The sequence below is a fragment of the Rhea pennata genome, chromosome 18, assembly GCF_028389875.1.
Source record: "Rhea pennata isolate bPtePen1 chromosome 18, bPtePen1.pri, whole genome shotgun sequence".
Lineage (NCBI taxonomy): Eukaryota > Metazoa > Chordata > Aves > Rheiformes > Rheidae > Rhea > Rhea pennata.
Genome location: NC_084680.1, coordinates 7,881,219 through 7,900,000, shown reverse-complemented (window position 1 = coordinate 7,900,000; position 18,782 = coordinate 7,881,219). Strand labels below are relative to the sequence as shown.

At 46.0% G+C, this 18,782-nt stretch overlaps 1 protein-coding gene across 3 annotated transcripts in view; it reads right to left on the bottom strand.

Moving 5' to 3' along the window:
* The window catches only part of COL27A1 (collagen type XXVII alpha 1 chain), a 164,198-nt gene that overhangs the window by 75,738 nt on the left and 69,678 nt on the right, over positions 1 to 18,782 (bottom strand). For all 3 annotated transcript variants that reach the window (XM_062590624.1, XM_062590625.1, XM_062590626.1), the window contains exons 14-21: positions 15,553 to 15,597; positions 11,677 to 11,730; positions 11,216 to 11,260; positions 4,345 to 4,398; positions 3,525 to 3,578; positions 3,321 to 3,374; positions 1,258 to 1,311; positions 898 to 951 (exon numbers count right to left, since the gene is read on the bottom strand). In XM_062590624.1, coding sequence (XP_062446608.1) covers positions 898 to 951; positions 1,258 to 1,311; positions 3,321 to 3,374; positions 3,525 to 3,578; positions 4,345 to 4,398; positions 11,216 to 11,260; positions 11,677 to 11,730; positions 15,553 to 15,597 — 414 coding nt within the window. The remainder of the gene's footprint in view (positions 1 to 897; positions 952 to 1,257; positions 1,312 to 3,320; positions 3,375 to 3,524; positions 3,579 to 4,344; positions 4,399 to 11,215; positions 11,261 to 11,676; positions 11,731 to 15,552; positions 15,598 to 18,782) is intronic.

Below are 18,782 nucleotides of genomic sequence, written 5' to 3'. Positions count from 1 at the left end.
CAAACTGCAGGATGGAGATATCCCAAAATCTCACACAGCAGTTGGACTCGGTCCTCTCCCTTGGCTCTACACCAATTTCTAATGTGATAGGATCAGACCTACAGTTTCTAGGAGATCTTCAGTTAAGCTACCCCCAAATCATCTCAAATGTCTAAAAGCAAGAGAGAAATTATGTACCCTTGGCAGCCACAGTTCTAGCTGCTCTGAGTTAGGTGGTCAGTGGTGGTAATGAAATGGCATGAGCTGGTGGGCTGAAGACAGGACTGAAGTCAGTGTGTTCAAAATACAGTAACGTTTTGAACAGGAACCCACAGTACGGGCTCAGACAACTCACTCAAAACATGCCCATGTTTCTAAAGAAGCTGTAATCAACAGCCTGGATCTAGCCACCTCAGGTAACAGCAGCAGTGAAGGTAGAGCACGTTCGAAGTCCACATCCAAGACTTCACTCTTAGCATTTAGCTAGCCAACTAGAGGACGTTGAAGGCAACTTGGTCATGCTGGCCTGAAACTGGAATGCAAGGCTGTGATTCCTTCTTTGTAAAATGCCTAGAATAATTTTTTTCCTGTGCAAAGGGATATGCAGGGAAAGGGGCATTATCATGCGTTTGAGGTGTGGGTGAGTGCAGGGGAACAGGTTTTAAAAGAAAAATCAGTGCGTTTTGGGTCAATGGATGTCAGCAGCGACTGGAAGCAAAGATTACGGGACTGCAACTTAGTGGAAGCTCCTCTTCTGCAGGTTTCTGATCAGTGAGTATGAACACTTGCTTGTAGATTCAGAAGGACTTGAGAATTTCAAATCACAGGTGCCATTTCAGTGTGCATTAATCTTCAAAAGTTAACATAATTCTTCTAATTAGATCTGCTTTTGGTCCTAGGAGCCCTGAGGACACTCACCTCTTGTCCAGGCAGTCCTCTTGGCCCAGGTAAACCTCGTGCTCCTGGCTTCCCCTGAGCAAGGGCCAAAGGGAAAAATACTCAGAAAATAGAAACATAAGCTCTGAAGGGCCATTAAAATGAGAAAGTCTCTTTCACAGCCATGGGACACTATCCAATGTCAATTTTGTTAGAGAAAAAAAATTGAAAAAAAGAAAACCCCACTCTTGGAGGGACCTCAAGCCAAACAGACCAAGCTGAAATGCTGGCCAGGACAATCCTCAGGAATCTCCAGGGCTTTTTCTCTCTCCCCTTCCCACTGCTTTGTTTTCCCTGGCTAGTTCCCACCCCACACAGAGTTTCAGTTTCTGCTCCACTCACCTTTAGGCCTTCAGGGCCATTTTCTCCTGGTGGGCCAATGTCTCCTGGAAAGCCCTAAAAAAAAAAAAAAAAAAAAAAAAAAAAAAAAAGACTTTTTCAGACAGCTCCAGAGTACACAGAAAGGTTTTAAGTAAAAGCTAAGTGCTGAGATATTTGTCCTTTGTGGGCAGTGTCTATGTGCAGGCCACTGCGAGGCATCTAGAGGGAACTGAACAACACAACGGGAACAGCGCTGTCGGTTTGATTCGAGAGCAGCCTTTAGGTCCATCTTCTGAGCAGAGGTACTGTTTTGATGGCCCTCCTGTCATCACACAGCTAAAAACGGCAATTTGGGTTTTAATTAATCCTTGCGAATCAGTGCATAATCTCACTGCTCCGAGGAATGAACTGCACGCCTCAGGGGCGAAGGGAAGCAGGTGAGGAATTAGGCAAGGCGCTGACATGCTCATTAGCTGCCGTCTTCAACCAGGCAGCGACTCCTTTCCACCCACCACCAGTTCACAGAAAAAAAACAAAGGAATCTGTAGTTATTTCCAATAGCAACAAAGAGCAAAGATCGTTAAGTGACAGCACTTGACAGAGCACCCTTCCAGACCTAGCAAAATACCAGAACACTGATGAAGGGAAAACAGACCATCAGCCAATGCTGAAAGTGGCTCTCCAGCAGCTTACATACATTGTGTGGTCGCTTACGAGGGAGAAAAAGCTCAATATTCTGGAGGAAGCTGATCCTGGGTTTAAGGTGTCACTGTGACATACGTTTTTGGTAAGGGCAGTAAGTGTCATTTTTTACTTGAAATGTTATTTTTTGGGGTGAGGAACCCTCCAGGATATCTATGATAGACAGTGGAAGGAGAAACCAAGAACATGTCAGGCCCAGAATGGGTTATGAACTAATATCAGTCCTCTCCATCTCATGGCCACTCATATACCACCACACTCTGGGAGAGGAGTGAAGCCCTGGACCAAAAAAGAGGAGGGTAGATGGGAAGCAAACTGCAAGATTCAATGCTCAGTCCTGGGAAAGCAGCTGAAAACTCAAAGGAGCCAGCGAACAACATGGTGAGTAGGAAGATCTGTGTCCACAGAGACCATCCAGTGGCTGGGAGACAGTCCGGGGCTCTACTCCAATTCTTCATTGGCTTTTCTCACATCTTTAAGGCATCTCTCTCTACTTTTTTAGGCTTCAGATCTCCCCTCTGCAAATGATAGGATATTCTGCTTTGCAGTGAGTTACTGCCAAGATGTTAAAATAAAAGATGAGGAGAGGTAATCAGCTGGGACATGCCATTTGTCAGAGTAGAGAATCGTCGAAGGCTGATCTTTCTGAACAAGAACAGGACAAGCTATTACATACAGGACTTGCACATAACAGACTAGGAAGAAAAGCGCTTAGAATGGCAGCTGGACATCAGGATATCTGAATGCAGGGTGGTCAGAGGATAAGATGGAAGGTTTGCCCCGTCTCCTGGTTTGAACAGAAGTGGGCCTCGATTAAATAATAAAAAAAATCCCACAGAAGAGCAAAGTTGTTTTCTGCCTGGGCATTCCTGGAGCCCTTGCACGCTACTGTCCAAAAGCAAATCCATCTGCCTCTTGTTAACAAAGGCTCTGACCCCAGAACACACCACTTCTGGGTCAGCAAAGGTATCAGGGAGCTCAGAGATGGTTTTCTCAGGTGTCACGGTCAGTGGTAGCAGTGGCCAGGTTCCTATGCAGGAGACAGTCTTTGGCTCTTGCTGTTTCCTATGAATTAGCACTAGCTATATGCATATATCTTCTTGCCAAAACCCTATGTGGGCCTGTCTGCATACAGTCTGAGCGCTAAAAACCTCCAACAGGGAAAGGAGATAGGCATCTAACAGCCTCGAAAACAAAACACCATGTGGATGTTCAACAGAAAGCTGATTCTCAGCAGGGCAGCAAACTGCAGACAGTGAATAACTGCCATAGGGATAAAATGGGAGGGGAGAGAGGACCTATCACGTAGGTTAGCTAAAGACAGGACGCTGCAGAAGTTACCAAAGAGAGGAAAGATTTAAGAAGGAGGTAGTAGGACATACCTCAGGGCCCGGTGGTCCTGGAAAGCCAACTGGACCTTTGTCACCAACTTTTCCCTGCAGAATTCAGAAAACGTGGAGAAAAGTGAGCTGGCTACTAGCCATTGATTTTTCTGTTCAGAATAGTGCACCCCTGCTGAGCTGTCTTTCCAGCTGGGCACTGAACCTTTAGGGAGATGAAGCAGCAAAGGACGTTCAGTTACTTACCAGGGGTCCTGGCTTCCCTCGTGCCCCAGGGACCCCAGGTAAACCCTGGCTGCCCTGAGAGAGAGAGAGAGAGAGAGAGAAAAGATTTTTCAGAAAACACAATGAAGCATCAAAAAAAATACAAGTTCCCCTGGCTCCAGCCCCAGTTTCTGCAGGAGAGAGGAGCAGTTTCTGAGGACTAAGCTCAGCCCCTGTGAGGAGCCAGAATGACTGCATTAATATCAGTGAGCTGTTTCTGCTAAAGCCAGGGCTGGATTTAGCCCTGAAGAACACATGAACTGCTGCAGTTAGCTGTGGCTCAGGGCCCCAAGCGCAGTGCTAAGTATAGCATCAGTCAGCTGAAGTTCGTATCATGTTGTAGTCACAGGGGAGCAGTCATTTGCTTAAAATTTATGCCCCACGTTAAGTGCTTTACTGGGTCAGGGTCTAAGTTGCTGCATCGAGCAGACAAATTCACCGAGTCTGTAGCTGCTGGACCACACACATTCCTACCACCCCCATCCCATTCCAACGCTTTCCCTTCTGCAGGAAGATATGGCTCTTTTTATAGAAAGCTGCAAAATTTCCCTGACTGAACTGTGCTTATTAACAACAAAATCAACATATTAACATGAATTTTAGAGAGCCCCGAGTACCCCAAATGAGAACTATATGAATGGAGGGAGCCTGGCAACAGTGTGCAGCTAGTTCTAGCTCTTTATGGGCAGGAGGAAAGCAGTTTGTGATGGCTCATGACTCAAAGGGGAGCTGAGAAAGCTGGTGGCAACCTATACTACCTATAAAGGGGAAAAAAATTGATGGAGAAAAGGAAAACAATTACCTTGTCTCCTTGGAAGCCGATATCTCCTGGAACACCTGCTCCTCCCTGATCACCCTGGACATACATCACCAGACAGTTAAAATAGGTATCAAGAATGGCCAAACTGCCCAGGTAGATACCAGACGGTGCATTGCAAAGCAAAAATCTCATCACTAGTTCCTTTCAAACCGGAACTGGTGGCAAACTTGAGGGTCATATTGATTACAACAGCAATCTTGAACAAAGCATGTATTCCCCACCACTGATTATACACTGAGAAATGAAACTGCAGAGGAGAGCAATAATATGAATTCTCAAGCTTACATGGAAGCCACTTTCCTGCAGCTAACTGCAGCCATGAAAGTGGTGAAGTGTTAAAATACAGCTGAACAAAAGAGCTAGTTTAGTCTTTGATGAATGGACCTTTTCTCTTGTGAAGTTCCATAGAAGAGAAAATGATACTCAGGGCTCCCACGAGCATATCCTAGTGCTGGGATCAAAGATCAATCCCCTTCCATGAGAAAACAAGAGTAACTTACAGTAGTGCTTCAGTCCCAGCCTGCAGCTTGTATCTAGGCTGTGATTCCCAGGAGAGGATGGGCTAGTGTTCATTGGCGCAGGGGTCCTATCTTTGAACCATCATGATTGACACCCTTTCCTAATCTGACTTTCCCCCTTTTGGACCATCCCAACGGATTCTGACCTCCTGGGTAGAAGTAAATATCTCCAAAGCATTTTTAGGAAATGTGAGTTATCTGGCATGGCATGATAGCCCTGCTTGGAGCAGGATGTTGGACCAGATGACCTCCTGAGGTCCCTTCCAATCTCAGTTATTCAGTGATTTACTTCAACAAAGGGTGAGTTCAAGGATGAGGCAGAGAAAGGAAAAATCTCTCTACTTGGGAAGACAGAGGAGGAATGACTATAAAAACTTGGTACACTGACAAGACTCAACAGAAATAATTATTAGAAGAACTCTGTCTCATGCACAGTGAGTGCATCTAGACTTGGCTTCCCTGTAAGGGAACAAGCTATACAAATGCAAGGAACTACATGTCTAAACATACTCCACATGGATGACATATGGACTCCTGCTACAGAGCCAAAGTCTACAAGGACATGAGAGAGGAAGTCTACTACTTCTCAGGCTAAATCCACCAACTTGTTATCAGAGAGTCTAAATTATTACAACTACTTCAGTAACTTTCAGAGGATAATCAAATTGTGAACGGTTTAGTCTTGAGTTGGAAAAGATTTCTTTTTCCAGAAAAGAAAAATAATTAAGAGCTAGGCAGATTCACTGATGGAAACATTTCATGGGTTCATGCTAAATTTGCTTAAATGTTTTGGTGAATGTTCCCAGAACATTTCACTGAACCATCTTCAAAACAAGTTTTTTTTTGTTTTTTTTTTTTTTTTTTTTTTTTTTAATAGCAAAATTAAAATGTGGTTCTCAGAAAAAAGTTAACGGAATTTTATTCATTTTTTTTAACCTTAAGTATTTTAATTTGAGTCAAACAACCAACACTTTGCTTCCTCTAAACAACTTTCCCCCCAACCGTTTTTTTGGCAATGCAACCAAGCAGAAAAAATCGACTATACACAGCTTCAGTTTGCATGAACCCCATAGATACAACAGTATGACCCAGCTCACTCTCCAGGCACTGCCATATTGTTCTCATCTTCTCTGAGTTTTTTTTACTTCTTTTATCTAGTTCAGGATTAAAACACTTAAATCGGTAAACAGATTGGCTCTGATTTTGGCTCTTGTCAGAAAACAGCAGCACCATACCTTTGCTTGAAGGTCAAAAAAAATTTTTTTTTTTCAGTTTTCTATCTGGAAAATGTAAGCAGCCACTCAAATATTGCTTTAGAAGAAATATTTGGATGTTAAGAAATGTATACTATAAAAAAGGACCTGAGTATAGCAAAAGGCAGCAGCAAAACTACTGCTGGCCTCTAAGCAAAGCGTGACAGAGAAACCAGTTTTCAAACAACTCTGAGAAATCGGCATTGGAGAGGGTAAGAAGAAAGTAGCAAAGACAAAACTCTTATCTGTAACTGGGCTCCATGCAAGATGTTTACGTGCTATTATAATAACACAGAAGAATATCAAGGCACGACTGATACTCCTCCAGATACACCTGCAATGGTCAACTTTAACTATTAGTATCTGAAACGAAAGCTGAGGATTAGGGCATCCACTTTTAACTGCATAGTGCACACTAAATCTGACACTGTGACTCAGGCTGTGTGTCCTTAGCGCGAGGAGCACAGTAACGAAGAGGTGAGTAGAGCTTATTGTTAAAAAAAAAAAAAAAGTGATGCTGGCATGAGGAAAAAGGGCTGCAAGGACCCTGCTCATAGAGAGGGCAGGAACATACAATTCATAACTACAAATCTGACCTGCACATATGATATTGCTTACAATTCATGCTGCATTGATTAAAAAGACCCCAGCAGCTTCAGAGATGCTGAGGCTGCTCTTAACACAACATCACGCAGAAAGGGGACTAGGAGGGAAGTGACAGATCTGCAAGTGTGATGCAAGTTTACTGTGTGGGGGAACCAGGGCAGGTCTCCATGCAGAAACTGCATATTGCTCTCAGCTAGACAGCTCTTCCCAAGACTTTCTGCTTGGCATTGTAAAGGGAGCTAATGCTGCAGACCTGCTCAAGATATTTTAATGAGCTGGATGTTCGTAAGTTACAGATGTCCTGATGCACAAAACTTCTTCCTATGAATGAGGAGCTAGGATTTCTCCTTCCTTCACCCTTCCTCTGTACTCATCACATCACATCACATGGTCTTCTCAAGATCACTGCTTATTTTAGCCGGAGTTATACAATAATTCAACGTCTTGTAAAAGGAGATGCATCCCTCTCCACGCACTGCCCATCTCTACAAAAACATACAAACAGAAGTAGAAGAACAATCTATTTTCCAGAAGATGCTTTTCCACATGAATCTAGGTGGCAAGCCTCAGTCACATGCCTGTGAGCCTTATGCACCATCTAGCCATCCCTTCACCCCGCTTACATTTTAACCACATCTGATCCAACAGCTTTTGGATGAAGGAAATTTTCCTCAGGTACGAGGAGACAAAAAGTGTGTGGCACAAGGCCACATGCTTGGACTGCAACCCAAAGAGATAGGTTTAACACGCTTGCAGTTAAAGCTTCATCAGAACATCCTCAGAAAGGCACCGTGAAAAGCAGCCCCGAGCAGGGAGGGCAGGCCAGCCATGAGCTGCACAGCTTGTGCTTCAGGTGGCCTGTGCTGCTGGCACCTATGGATGGTCCCTCAGCCCTGCTTGGCAACACCAGAGAAGTAACATGGCAAAGCATGAGCATCTGCACATGGGTGTGTAGAAGAGGTCAAGTTCTGCAGACTCTGATGTGAGGGAAAAGTCTCTCCCTTGCCGAGCAGGATGTGGAACATTCTCAAAACCCTGACTGTCCCTCAAACCTGTGTTAGTCAGCAAGCGACAGCACATGGAACGGGTTAGGCCCCTCAAGGCTGCCTTGAGTTACTAATTACAAAAGGTTACCGTGAGCAGTGAGGTTTGCTGCTCTCCACTCCTGCTGATCCAGCACTTTGGATGCTGCCAAATGTCGAGGATTTTTTTTTCATTTTTTTTAATTTGAAGTTTAACTGCATACTCACTGGCTTCCTGAGAACTGGGGTGGAGCAGAAAATGGGAGAGCTGGTACAGTCATCCCCCTCTCCTCTGGCCTTGTAATGGGAGACTTATGCAATAATCCATTGCTTCCCTTACAGAAAAGCATCTGTTTCTAAATGGTTTTCTTAGAAACTCTTTTCTAGAGAATCCACCTGAATCTTCATAAAAGATTCAGCCATCAGTAGTCCAGGACTTTCTAGTTTAAGGTGCTGCTTTGCTGCTGGAGTGGACATGTTGTGTAAAGCTGACAGCTACCTTCAACTGACCCTGGGCACTGTCCGCGCTTGCTGGTAACCGGATTCATTCCCATTGCATATTCAATACACTTGGCTTATGGCTCAGGTCTTTCAGAGAGAGACTAGCAATTTGAGGTGTCCAGTTAAAGTCTCAGAAAAGAAGGTTAGGCAGATGGCACACTGATGTGCAGGGAAAAGGCTTCTGGTGGCTGGGCTGTCACCTCTAACCAGTCTGCTAAGTTCACCCTGGCAACTGCATCCTCCACACCAGCTGAGAGGAGCTCTGTGTTACTTGGGAGGTGACCAAGGTATGCATAAGGATCTTTGCAGAAGCAGACAATTCGCTGTTTGGCAATGCTTCAAGAATGGCAGAAGGCAAACTTTCAGCACAACAGATATACAGAATAAATACAAGGTTCACAGAGGTTGCTTATGTTTCTGTCACAGCAATAAGATAGTTTTGACTGAAGAAGGTGATGGAAGGTTATAATGAAGTCAAAATCTAATGGACAGGAAAAAAATAGCAAGCAATCAGAAAAAAAGCCTTTATAGCAAGTATTATTGCCTTAAAACAGCACAGCAGCAGAAATGAACAGTGAGGTGACTGGTGAGAGATCACAGACTGGAGCCTCTCCCCAAGTCAGTCCCTCTGCTCTAAGCAGGGTCTTTCCTGTGACCCAGGCCCCGCAGGGCACTAAGTGAACACAGAGATCCTGCCCTCTTTTCCTGCATTGGGTATTTCCTTAGGTCAGATATTTCTAAGACCAAAAGAGCATGTGGCAAATGCAAGGGGGGCAAAGAAAGATTTATGATGCAACTTCTTAATAAAGGTTGAGACGGAAAGCATTTTCATTGAAATGAAACAGAAGGCAAGAGGAAAGATGATTCAAGCAAGGATAGGGTCAGAGAGGCTAGAGTGTACTTCCCACCTCCAACAGCATCCTCTCGAGTCACCTCTGTGACTCAGTACCCTCACATAAAATTAAGGGCAGAAATCCTCCCTTCCTCTTGGCCCATGTGCATTTAGACCACATGCTCTTTGAAGGCAGTCTTTCCCTTGCTACAAACTAAGCAAATGCAGTAAGACCAGGTATCATTTAAATTTCTCAGTGGTATCACAGCATAAACAGTAAAACAAATGTTAACAAGCCGTAAGAGGGGACAAGCGGTTTTGCTCATGATGCCAAAATAGAGTAAGAAAAACTAAAAAGTCTGAAAGGTGCAATTCACTAGAGAAACACAGGAGTAAATGAATGCAACAGCCTTCTGATCAGTAGAAGAAGGGATGTATTATAAATGGGGCCAATCAGCTCTACAGTAAGACCAAAAATCAGAAAACCAAGTAACTGAAAAAACATTGACAAAGCTATACTAGGCCAAATCCTTTGCCTAATGTAGAGAGACCTGATAAACCTCATCTATATTCATGCAAACAAGTGTAGCACACTCAGATGCTCTGGCTAAAAGTTGTCCTCACTGCAATGTCAGCTGCGTGCATTCACCCAAGCAGATGACAATTGTGACTGTCAATGTCTAAGTAGGTCTGATTTTCCTCCATCCTGTATTTCCCAGCTGTTTGGCTGTTGAATTGCTGGAGAGGATATGCACAAGCTGTTTGGAGCTCTCTCTGGCTGTGATATCATCACTGGTCTCATCTGAGCGTTTGACAGCACCCCAGGATATTCAAGTAGAAAGACAGTGCACTAGGGACGGAGGGGACCTGAGCAAGAGGAATGGTTTGTCAGTCTTGAATGAAGAAAGGGCTGTAAGGAAAGCCAGCATGGGACTCTGCCCTCTCCAAGGAGAATGCAGTGCGAGAGGTAGCCAGAGAGGGAGAGGAAGGGTTCCTGCATCGCCGGAGAGAGCTACAAGACTGGGCATGGGACTTTCTGTGGGGGATGGATAATTCTGCAGTTAAGTCACCATTCGCTTACCCAAACATACCCTGTCCTTCCTCTCAACAAAAATGAAAATGTAGTAAAGGGGAGAAACGGAAACTGTGGACTCCGGACCACTGGCAAAGAGCTACTAATAACATATGGAGATGGGAAATAACTGGCTTGACATGACTTCCTCCACGTGCAGCTAAATCATTCTTTAAAAGCCAACATCTACTGAGAGAATGCAACATCACATAGAAAGAGAATACAATTAATGGTCACTTTGTGTTGCCCTCCTAAGCAATCAGAGCCAACAATAAATGATTGCACCCCTCAGTCAGGCTAAATAAATCCTACAACTGAGTATCTCTGTAGGAAGATGTTTCTTATGACAGTGAGACATTTATGTGTGCAGATTCATGCTGATTTAGCTCAAACTAGGTGTTTTTGTGCCAGCAGCACTAAATCATTGCAATCAATTCCCTTCTATTTTTTCTTTTCCTTTCTCTCTCTCTTTTTTTTTTCTTAAGTGATTTATATCAATTCAGCATAAAGCAATTTCCTTTTGGCAGGAAGATGAACTGAGGTGAGCCCTTCAAACAGGAGCAAAGGTACCTAACATAGAACAGCTTTTCCAGAGATCCAGCTGTTTTTCTGATCTGGTGGGCTATACTTCTTTGCCATATCGTGTGTTTCCCCCAAACGTATTGATGCAAACTGACTGTCAGCATCGTTAAATCTTCATTGTCCTCCCCATCCCACCATGTAACCAGTATAAAAATGTAAAAGCACAGTGAAGCACCAGTTAATCCTACAGCACACTGTCATCACTCATGAGAGAGAGAAGCTCCAGAGAGGAGCTGAATATAACAGATCTACGCTAGAGCTCGGTGGAAAAGGAAATGGGGATAGACACCATAGAAGAAGACAAACCAAAGCAGGAGTGCAAAGAAAGGAGGTAGGATGGAAGGATGGGAGCAGAAAGACAGCCAGAGTGGAACCAGTAACATGATGCTGAATAAGAAAGAGAAGCTAGAAAGGGGATTTTACATGCAAAATTAAAACACAGTGCAATAAGGGAGTATTCAGATCACCTTATCACCTTTCAGTCCATGTTCTCCAGGGTTTCCCATCAGCCCCTGAAACAAAAGGAAGTCCAGAGTGAGACTGAGCCATCCCGAAGACTTCCTTCAGGTCCATGATATTGATACCACTGATGGGGCTGGCAACTCAAACCCACACAGCACCTGCATCCACCTGGCACAGCCCCGAGGCCAAAGGCCAGGCTTCTCCCGAAGCGCACTCCATTGCACGTTCTTCAAATGCCCTTTGGGGCTAGGAATTTCATAGGGAAAATACCTCTGGCATTCTCCAGTAACTTATACCTACTGCAGACCACCAGTGGGATGCTGCATTCAACAGTCTTTCCTGGGTCAAAAGACAGTTGTGATTGCTGCCTGTTCTTTCCCTCTGACAGTTGCTGTCACCCAAGCAAGGAACAGAACAATCTTCAGTCCTGGTATGGACAGCTTGCAAGGCTCAGTTATTTTCTCACCTTTAAGCCTTTTGGTCCTGGATAGCCTATAGGTCCAACAGAGCCCATGTCACCCTGGTAAGAGAAAGAAAAACACTAGTCATTAGGTGCAAAACTAACAGATACCCATAGATGGTTATTCCTCCATCAGATCCCTCAGTTAATGGGAGCTGTACCACTGGCCTCAATCCCTGCACTAGTCAAGAGGTTTTTAATGTGTAAATAGCTTCCAAGTAAAAGAGCACAAAGCTTATGCTCACAGGCACGTGGGGGAAGACGAGCTGCTTTTATTCACATCCTGTTCTCACTGCAAAGAAGAATCTCCTAAAGCATTTTGCCACTAGCTACCAGGGACATTTTCCCCAGCAATCAGCTCACCGAGCCCTGCGAAGCTGCTGTGCCCGTGCACAGCTATAGTAACTGTTCAAAGCAGGAAAAACAAAAAGATAGATCCAAACAGCAAAGAAGGGAACATTCAATGTATTTGAGTTGTAACCCAGCTTTGATATCTAATACTGATGGGCAGGAAAGAGGAGAAACAGGGAGGAAAGGACACAGAGATGCCTCCGCAGCTTGGCCACTGGCTGCAGAGAGAAGGCAGCGTGGCGTGATGTATCTGGACTTGTACGAAAAACTGCAGCATAGAAGGACATCAGAGTCCGTGTTTTCTCTGTGCCTGCATATGCATATATAAAAGCAAGTCTTCAATGGACTGCATTTAAACCGGCTTTGATTGCTTTCTCCCCATGAAGGGAGTTAGTGATATGGCGCACCAACCTGGCCTGTAACGTGTAAATAAACGGGGAAAGCTGTGCTGAACGAACACCTCTGCAGCAGGCAGTCACGTGGCCGCAGCCACGCCGCGAGCGCGGAGCTGCGGCTGCACTAACAGATGCCCTTTTCATACTTCCCAGCATAAAGGCTTCTTGTAGAAACGCGTTTACTTAAAGCTTTGCCCACACAGTTAATTAGGAGAGCAAGAGGCTTTAGTTACATCTAATTCTGCTCTTCAGCCTCCTTTACACAGCGAGCCCAAACACCTGCAGGGCGCGTGGAGGCAGCCGGGAAGCCAAGCCGGCCCCTGGGGGCGGCTGTAGCTGTGAAGGAAGGAAAACACGGGCCTGGAGAAAAACATGGGCTGCCATCTCCGTGCCCTCCAGCGGGAGCCCAGTGCCCCTAGCACCAGGGAAGGAGGCTGGCACGGTGCGGAGAGGGAGGAGAAGGCAGCGTGGATTTGCTCCCTCCTCGTGAGGACGGAAGGGAGGAGGAGGTTGCTCTTAGATGAGTCTCACTAGAGATGCTTCAGTGTCCTGGATTTGGGAGCTGTGTATTCCCCTGGGCACAGGATCGGACTCAGTTCGAGTCCCCTCCGCTTGGGATATGCCAGGTTACAAAATGCCTCTTGCAAAGCAGCAGCGCTGGCATTTCGCATGGAGAGAAACTGAAGCAAGGAAAAACCTCTTCCTGGCACTCTGCGCACGCTTCGAATCCCAGAGCCTTCACCCTCCTCTGCAGGAGCCCCTTCAGCAGCCCCGGCCCCGCGGCTGGAGGTCCCAGCGTGGCCAACAGGGTCTGCATCACTGCTGCGCATCGGGTCGGTCTGCGGTGCCCAGAGATGGAGGAAGCGCGTTCTTGAACAGAGAGGGGCCTCAGAGCACACACACAGCGCCCCAAAACCCGCCTCAAAGACAAGGAGAGGTGAACAAATGAACGCAACAGCCTATGAAGCCAGACTCTGCTTTTCAAATACTGTGACTTTATTCTGGAGAAGGGAATATTCCTTTGAAGGCAATTCCACATTTCTTTAAAGTGAATGCTTAAGTCTGATATCTAGGGAGAAAAGACCTCTCATTCTTAAGCTGCTGATCTTGAAGGAGATAATCCCCAAGGAATACATCGTTTAAGACAGGCCTAAGGAAGGAGGAGGTTCTGAGAGGGTCTGAGGCTCTTGCATTACCCCATATTTTTATCTGCTTAGTGTGGTACCAATAGACTAATTGGGAAAGACAGCAGTGAGCCAAATGCTTCCACTGCAGCAAGTGACCTCTGAAAACTAGCACTGCAAAGGACTGACCTTCTGTCTTAAAAGCAAAGCCAGGAAGAAGCTTACAACAGAATTGATGATTTCTTCATCTAGAAAGGGAGGGAAGAGAAAGACTCAAAAGTTTAAGACAGACTAGGGTTAGCAGCAGAAGGAAAACTACTGTTTTTGCCCTTTCTCAACAAAAGCATTAGTACTTGGGGTGTCACTAGAGACCAAAATAACAATGAACCAAGACAGAAGCAACAGACTTTTGATATCTGGTGATGGACTTGACTCCTGGCATAAGTTAAGCAATGCTAGATCTTAGGACCAGTCAAAAAAAAAAAAAAAAAAAAAAAAAAAACAAAAAAAACTTGATTACACCTCAGAATTTAATGCCATCTGGGTTGCTGCAGCCAATGTGGGACAAAAATGTAACAATCCCAAAGGCAGGATAGAAATCTTACTACTTCCATGTGGTGTTACCGTTTCAAATCAGCCCCAGGCAAAATCTGTCCTTTCTAGCCTCTGTGATCCACCCTAAGCACCTGATGGCATGGCACTGACGAGTCCAGCTGGGAGGTGAAGACAGGCAGCCTCTAACTCCATCATTGCTGAAAAGCATCCTAGTAACACTTACAGGCTCTGAGCTTTTACCTTCTGACAAATATCAGTAAGATAACAGCAACCAGGTTAAGACAAGTGTTCCTAAAAACTGGGATTAACATGATCAGATTTGGACAATACCTTGAATTATATTATTTTAAATGGCAATCTTCCTCTCACAGCTCTTCGCTAGGAGCATATCCTTTCAGCTACCATGGCTACAGTAGCTTCTTTTCATCTCCAGAAACAAGGGGAAATAGAGATGTAATTCCTGACTCCACGACAGACTGCTTCTGTGGCCTCAATCCACCTTTGTCCCAGTCCTCGTCTGCAAGATGGGCATGCTTCTTCCATCATGTTCTCTGCTTTTCCTCAAACGAGTCTAAGCTTTCTGGGCCTTTGTGTGGTGCCTAGCATCACAAAGGCCTCGATATATCAGCTAACATATATGCCCCTGTCACTTAAATTATGAAAAGGCAAAAGGAGACGGGTTTCAACCATTCACTGCAAGTCAAATTTTCACAGATTATCGTAAGTGAAGAGGAATCATTTTGAAAGAATGCTTTAGTACCAGCGGAGCCTGCCACTTTTTACGCATGGAAGGAAATAACTTGAAACAAGTACCAAGCACTAAAATAAATGAGAATGTGTTTAGCTGGGCATTCACGAACCCACAGCACAGCTGCCTGGGGATGAGTCGCCACCCATCCTTACAGCCATTTCTGTGCTGCTGAGGAAGGGTGGAACGGAGAGAGGAATGAAGGGTGGAATTTGGCTGTGTATGTAATTACCTGGATTAGTGATGGGATGGGGAGAGCGCATGTAAAATTCCTGTATGCTCAGAGGACAGACTGTTCCTGCACACGGTCCTTCCAGTGAACAAGAACTGTGCATCCTTAGCTTACTGCTTACAGGGACTTGTTTTTTTAGAAGATGACAGGTCCTAGTGTGGAAGAAATACTGCATCTTTGAAAAAATACCCTGGTATATGTTATCAAAAGGGCAAGTTATCTAAGAAAAGGGGCACTAACAGTAAATCCTTAATCTGCTGCTTTTGCTTAAGTAGGGTTCGTCCTCCTCCACCTCCCAGTCCATCAGGCAACCTCCTCTCTCCCCTAGAAGTCATTGCTTTAGCTGCCCTCCTCCATACAAACGGAGTCATCGTATTCGCTGCACAGCCACAGGAAGCAGAAAATCTGCATGTAGTTATGAACGTCCAAAGGGTTAAAGCCCCAAGAAGCCACATCTCCATTTGTTTTTGTACTTACAATGAGTCCAAGGACTCCAGGAGGACCTGGGGCTCCCAATTCTCCCTAAAAGGAAAGATAGACCGACACAGTTACGGACTCTTTGTAGACAAACAGAGGCTGAAAGGCAGCTCAGTGTTTCAAGGCTTGAAGGAAGGGAAAAGCCTGTCCCTCCCCCTTCCATCTCCTCCCGAGTCCCTTTCCGTAGCCCAAGCGATCCAGAGCTCCCATCTTTGAGCGCCTGCTCCGGGAGGAGGGCAGCCTCTCCAGACACAAGGCTACTTCTTGTTCTGCGCTTATTTGCAGGACTGACTTCCCCTCCCAGGAGCAGGCTGCGTAAAAGCGGCATTTCACTGCGTGTGCTCGTGGGGACGTGCAGGGGGAGGCAGGCGGAGAGCGCCTGCCCCAGGTGAGAGGAGGGCGTAGGGAGGGAACGGGTGGTGGGCGTCATGGAGAGGGACAAGCGGCAGGGAGGGCAGCAAAGTTAGGGCAGAAAGGAGAGGCAAGCTGCTACTTTGCATTGGGGAAGATGAGTTTGGGGGGAGTACTTAAGAAGCAATAAAAATAAAAGCTGGACTCGGATGAAAACTGAACTGTGTAATTTGGGGAGAGGGGGTGCTGGCTGATGGGACCTGAAAGAGTGCTTGGCACACAGGGACCTCCGAGGCCGCGACTCAGGGATGCTCCCGTGTATCTAAGAGCACAGAGGAGAGGTGGTTTCAGTACAGAACTAGCAACTGTGTAGACTGTGACACCTCTCATAGTGTCTGCAGGCTGCAAGAGATGTGCCCCAGCACAGCTGCTTTGCCTCCTCCCCAACACCTGCTTCTGCACAGGGACACCAGGAAGGAAGCTGGCTCCCCAGGCCTACATCCTTCTCCACTCCGCCTCATCCTCCAGGCTAGTAGCCCAAACCATAAACTAGCCATTTCTTTCATTTTCAAAACCCCCCAGCCTCTGGACTGCTGCAGCTGCAGCTTGTCTGTTGGGCAACGGCTCAGCACCCCTGTCTCTGGAAAAGCAGGCTCTCTGCAGGGAGCTCTCCCACTGCTTGCAAGACAAATCATTTTTCATCACACCGTAAAAGGCAGGAGATGAACTGTAGGGACTTCCTCCCCACTCTGTGCCTATTTGCCCTCTCTTCCAGTCAGCTCTTGAGCAGGGAACTTTGGAGAGAGCCAGCTCCTCTTAGAGGCTTTCCAAGAGTGGCTCAGAGCTCACCGTTTTGAGAGAGACTGCTAACGGGGTTTGTGGTCAAGGCACCAGGCTGGGGCTCAAGAGACTTGGCTTGAATTCCCAGCTTCACCACAAGCTCCCTCTGTGCCAGGTCTCTCAAGATACGCAGGTGCCAGTAGTGCAGGCAGGTGCCTGATGGCGTTTCTGGGAGAAGTGCAGCACGAAAGCTGCCTCAGACCCGTATGAATCACCTCTATAGGCCTCCATGTACTTCAGCACTTTTTTTTTTTTCCTTTAGCACTTTTACCTAATTCCTACGTGACGCTTAGTCAGTCCCTTTGCCTTCCTCAGCGGATCACCCGCTCCCTTGCTGCCTTAAAAGCTGGTTTGCTTGTCAAGGCAAAGACCTACTCTCAAATAAGAACTTGGTCACCTCCATCTCCTGCAGGGCCCCTCAAAACAAGTGCATTGAAAATAATAAACTTCCTGTCGGTTCAGACAACCCTACCTCTGCTCTAGATCATGCTGGCTACTTTCTTTGACACACTGACTCAGTTTATGACACACATCTGGTAGAGTCCCCTTCAGTGCAATAAAGCTCCCCTTTTATGGAAAGATTTTCCTAGTGAAAGAATGAAAGAGAGGGGGATGCAACGTGACTAAACATGCTTGGCCTTCTTGGGCAAAGGGTTATGTGTGTTTATTTTATGGGAAGTGGAGTAAAGGACTATTGGGCAAATGCACACAAAAAGCATTTCATAATCTCAACCGGCCTAAAATTGCTTTTTCATGGCCAGTTCCTTTCCTGCATACTTGGGACATCTGTGGAGCAATTGTTCCTCATGGGTGAGATTTCTATGTCCTCCAAACTGCTGTAATAAAGTAGGCTCCAAACATTCAGTCCAGGCCTGGCATCGCTAAGTTCAGCAAGAAGAGGGAATATCCTCAGGAATGTCTATCGCAGGAGCTGGCTTTCCTGGCAAGCTCTGCAGGCTCTGAGGATGGGTAGGATAAAGACTCAGTATATGGTTGCTCTTGGTCCCCCCGCAGTTATAGACAAGACTGGCTACATTTCTAAGTTATGTCACTTAGGTATTCCTCATCAGAAAGGGTCGACGTGGTATGCACGGCTTTGTGCCTAATGCAAGCTCACCGTCAGATTTTCCTCTTGGGATGAAGAGGAGGTGGATTCCTCCGGGAGAGGGAGAAAGGACTAGTTGCTCATTCGAGCCATTTCCTGGCCTGGGAAAGGGAAGGTTCACAGGGGCCCTTTCTTGGCTATCAGTGATGATAGCCCGATCCCTGATCTGCAAGTGAAATGAGGCTCCATCCTCCTTTGCTGTGCACAAATCTGGCACTGGGACAAGAGAAAAGGAGATGAATCAACAGTTCTTTCCCATCTCTAATTCCTGCGATTAAGGGACTAATTGGAGTGGCTGAAGCACTCCGGGAACGGGGGATACAGAATGTGATGGCTCGACAGTTCTCAGCAATCTGGTAAGAGGGAAAAAACACCCCTGTGGTTGCATGAGTCTTTCCTCTGTCTGGAAGGGATGGAAAGAAGATCAGAGCCAGTTGGGCTCAGCCATCCCCATGCAACGGCAGCGGCAGCAGCAGTGCAAGTGCCCGGTGGATCACGCGGGGGAAGGGGCAGTTCAGGACCTGTGGCAGCCTGCCCGTCTGCCTACAATTTAGCTGCTTATTCCACCTACCAAACTCGGCATATTTGTGTGTTCCACAAACAGACTTTCTGGCATTTTTTTGCGTCTGTGACTCCACTTGTGACCCTATGAACCTCCCTTTAAGTCAGCCGAAACAGTCTGTTTTCATTCTACAATCTCCAAGGCACATTAATATTTAAAATCCGTTGATAAGATGAAAGAAGAGCAATCCTTCTGGATGAATTAAAGGAAAGGACATTTGCTTCTCTCCAATGCTCTGAGAACTGGCATTCAATTAACATTAAACACATCTTTTGAATGGGACATAGATATCTTGCAAATTTAAAAGAAAACAAAACAAGTTATGTGGAAAAAGAAGTCTTTGTGACCTCCAGAACTCCTGCTCTTGCTGGT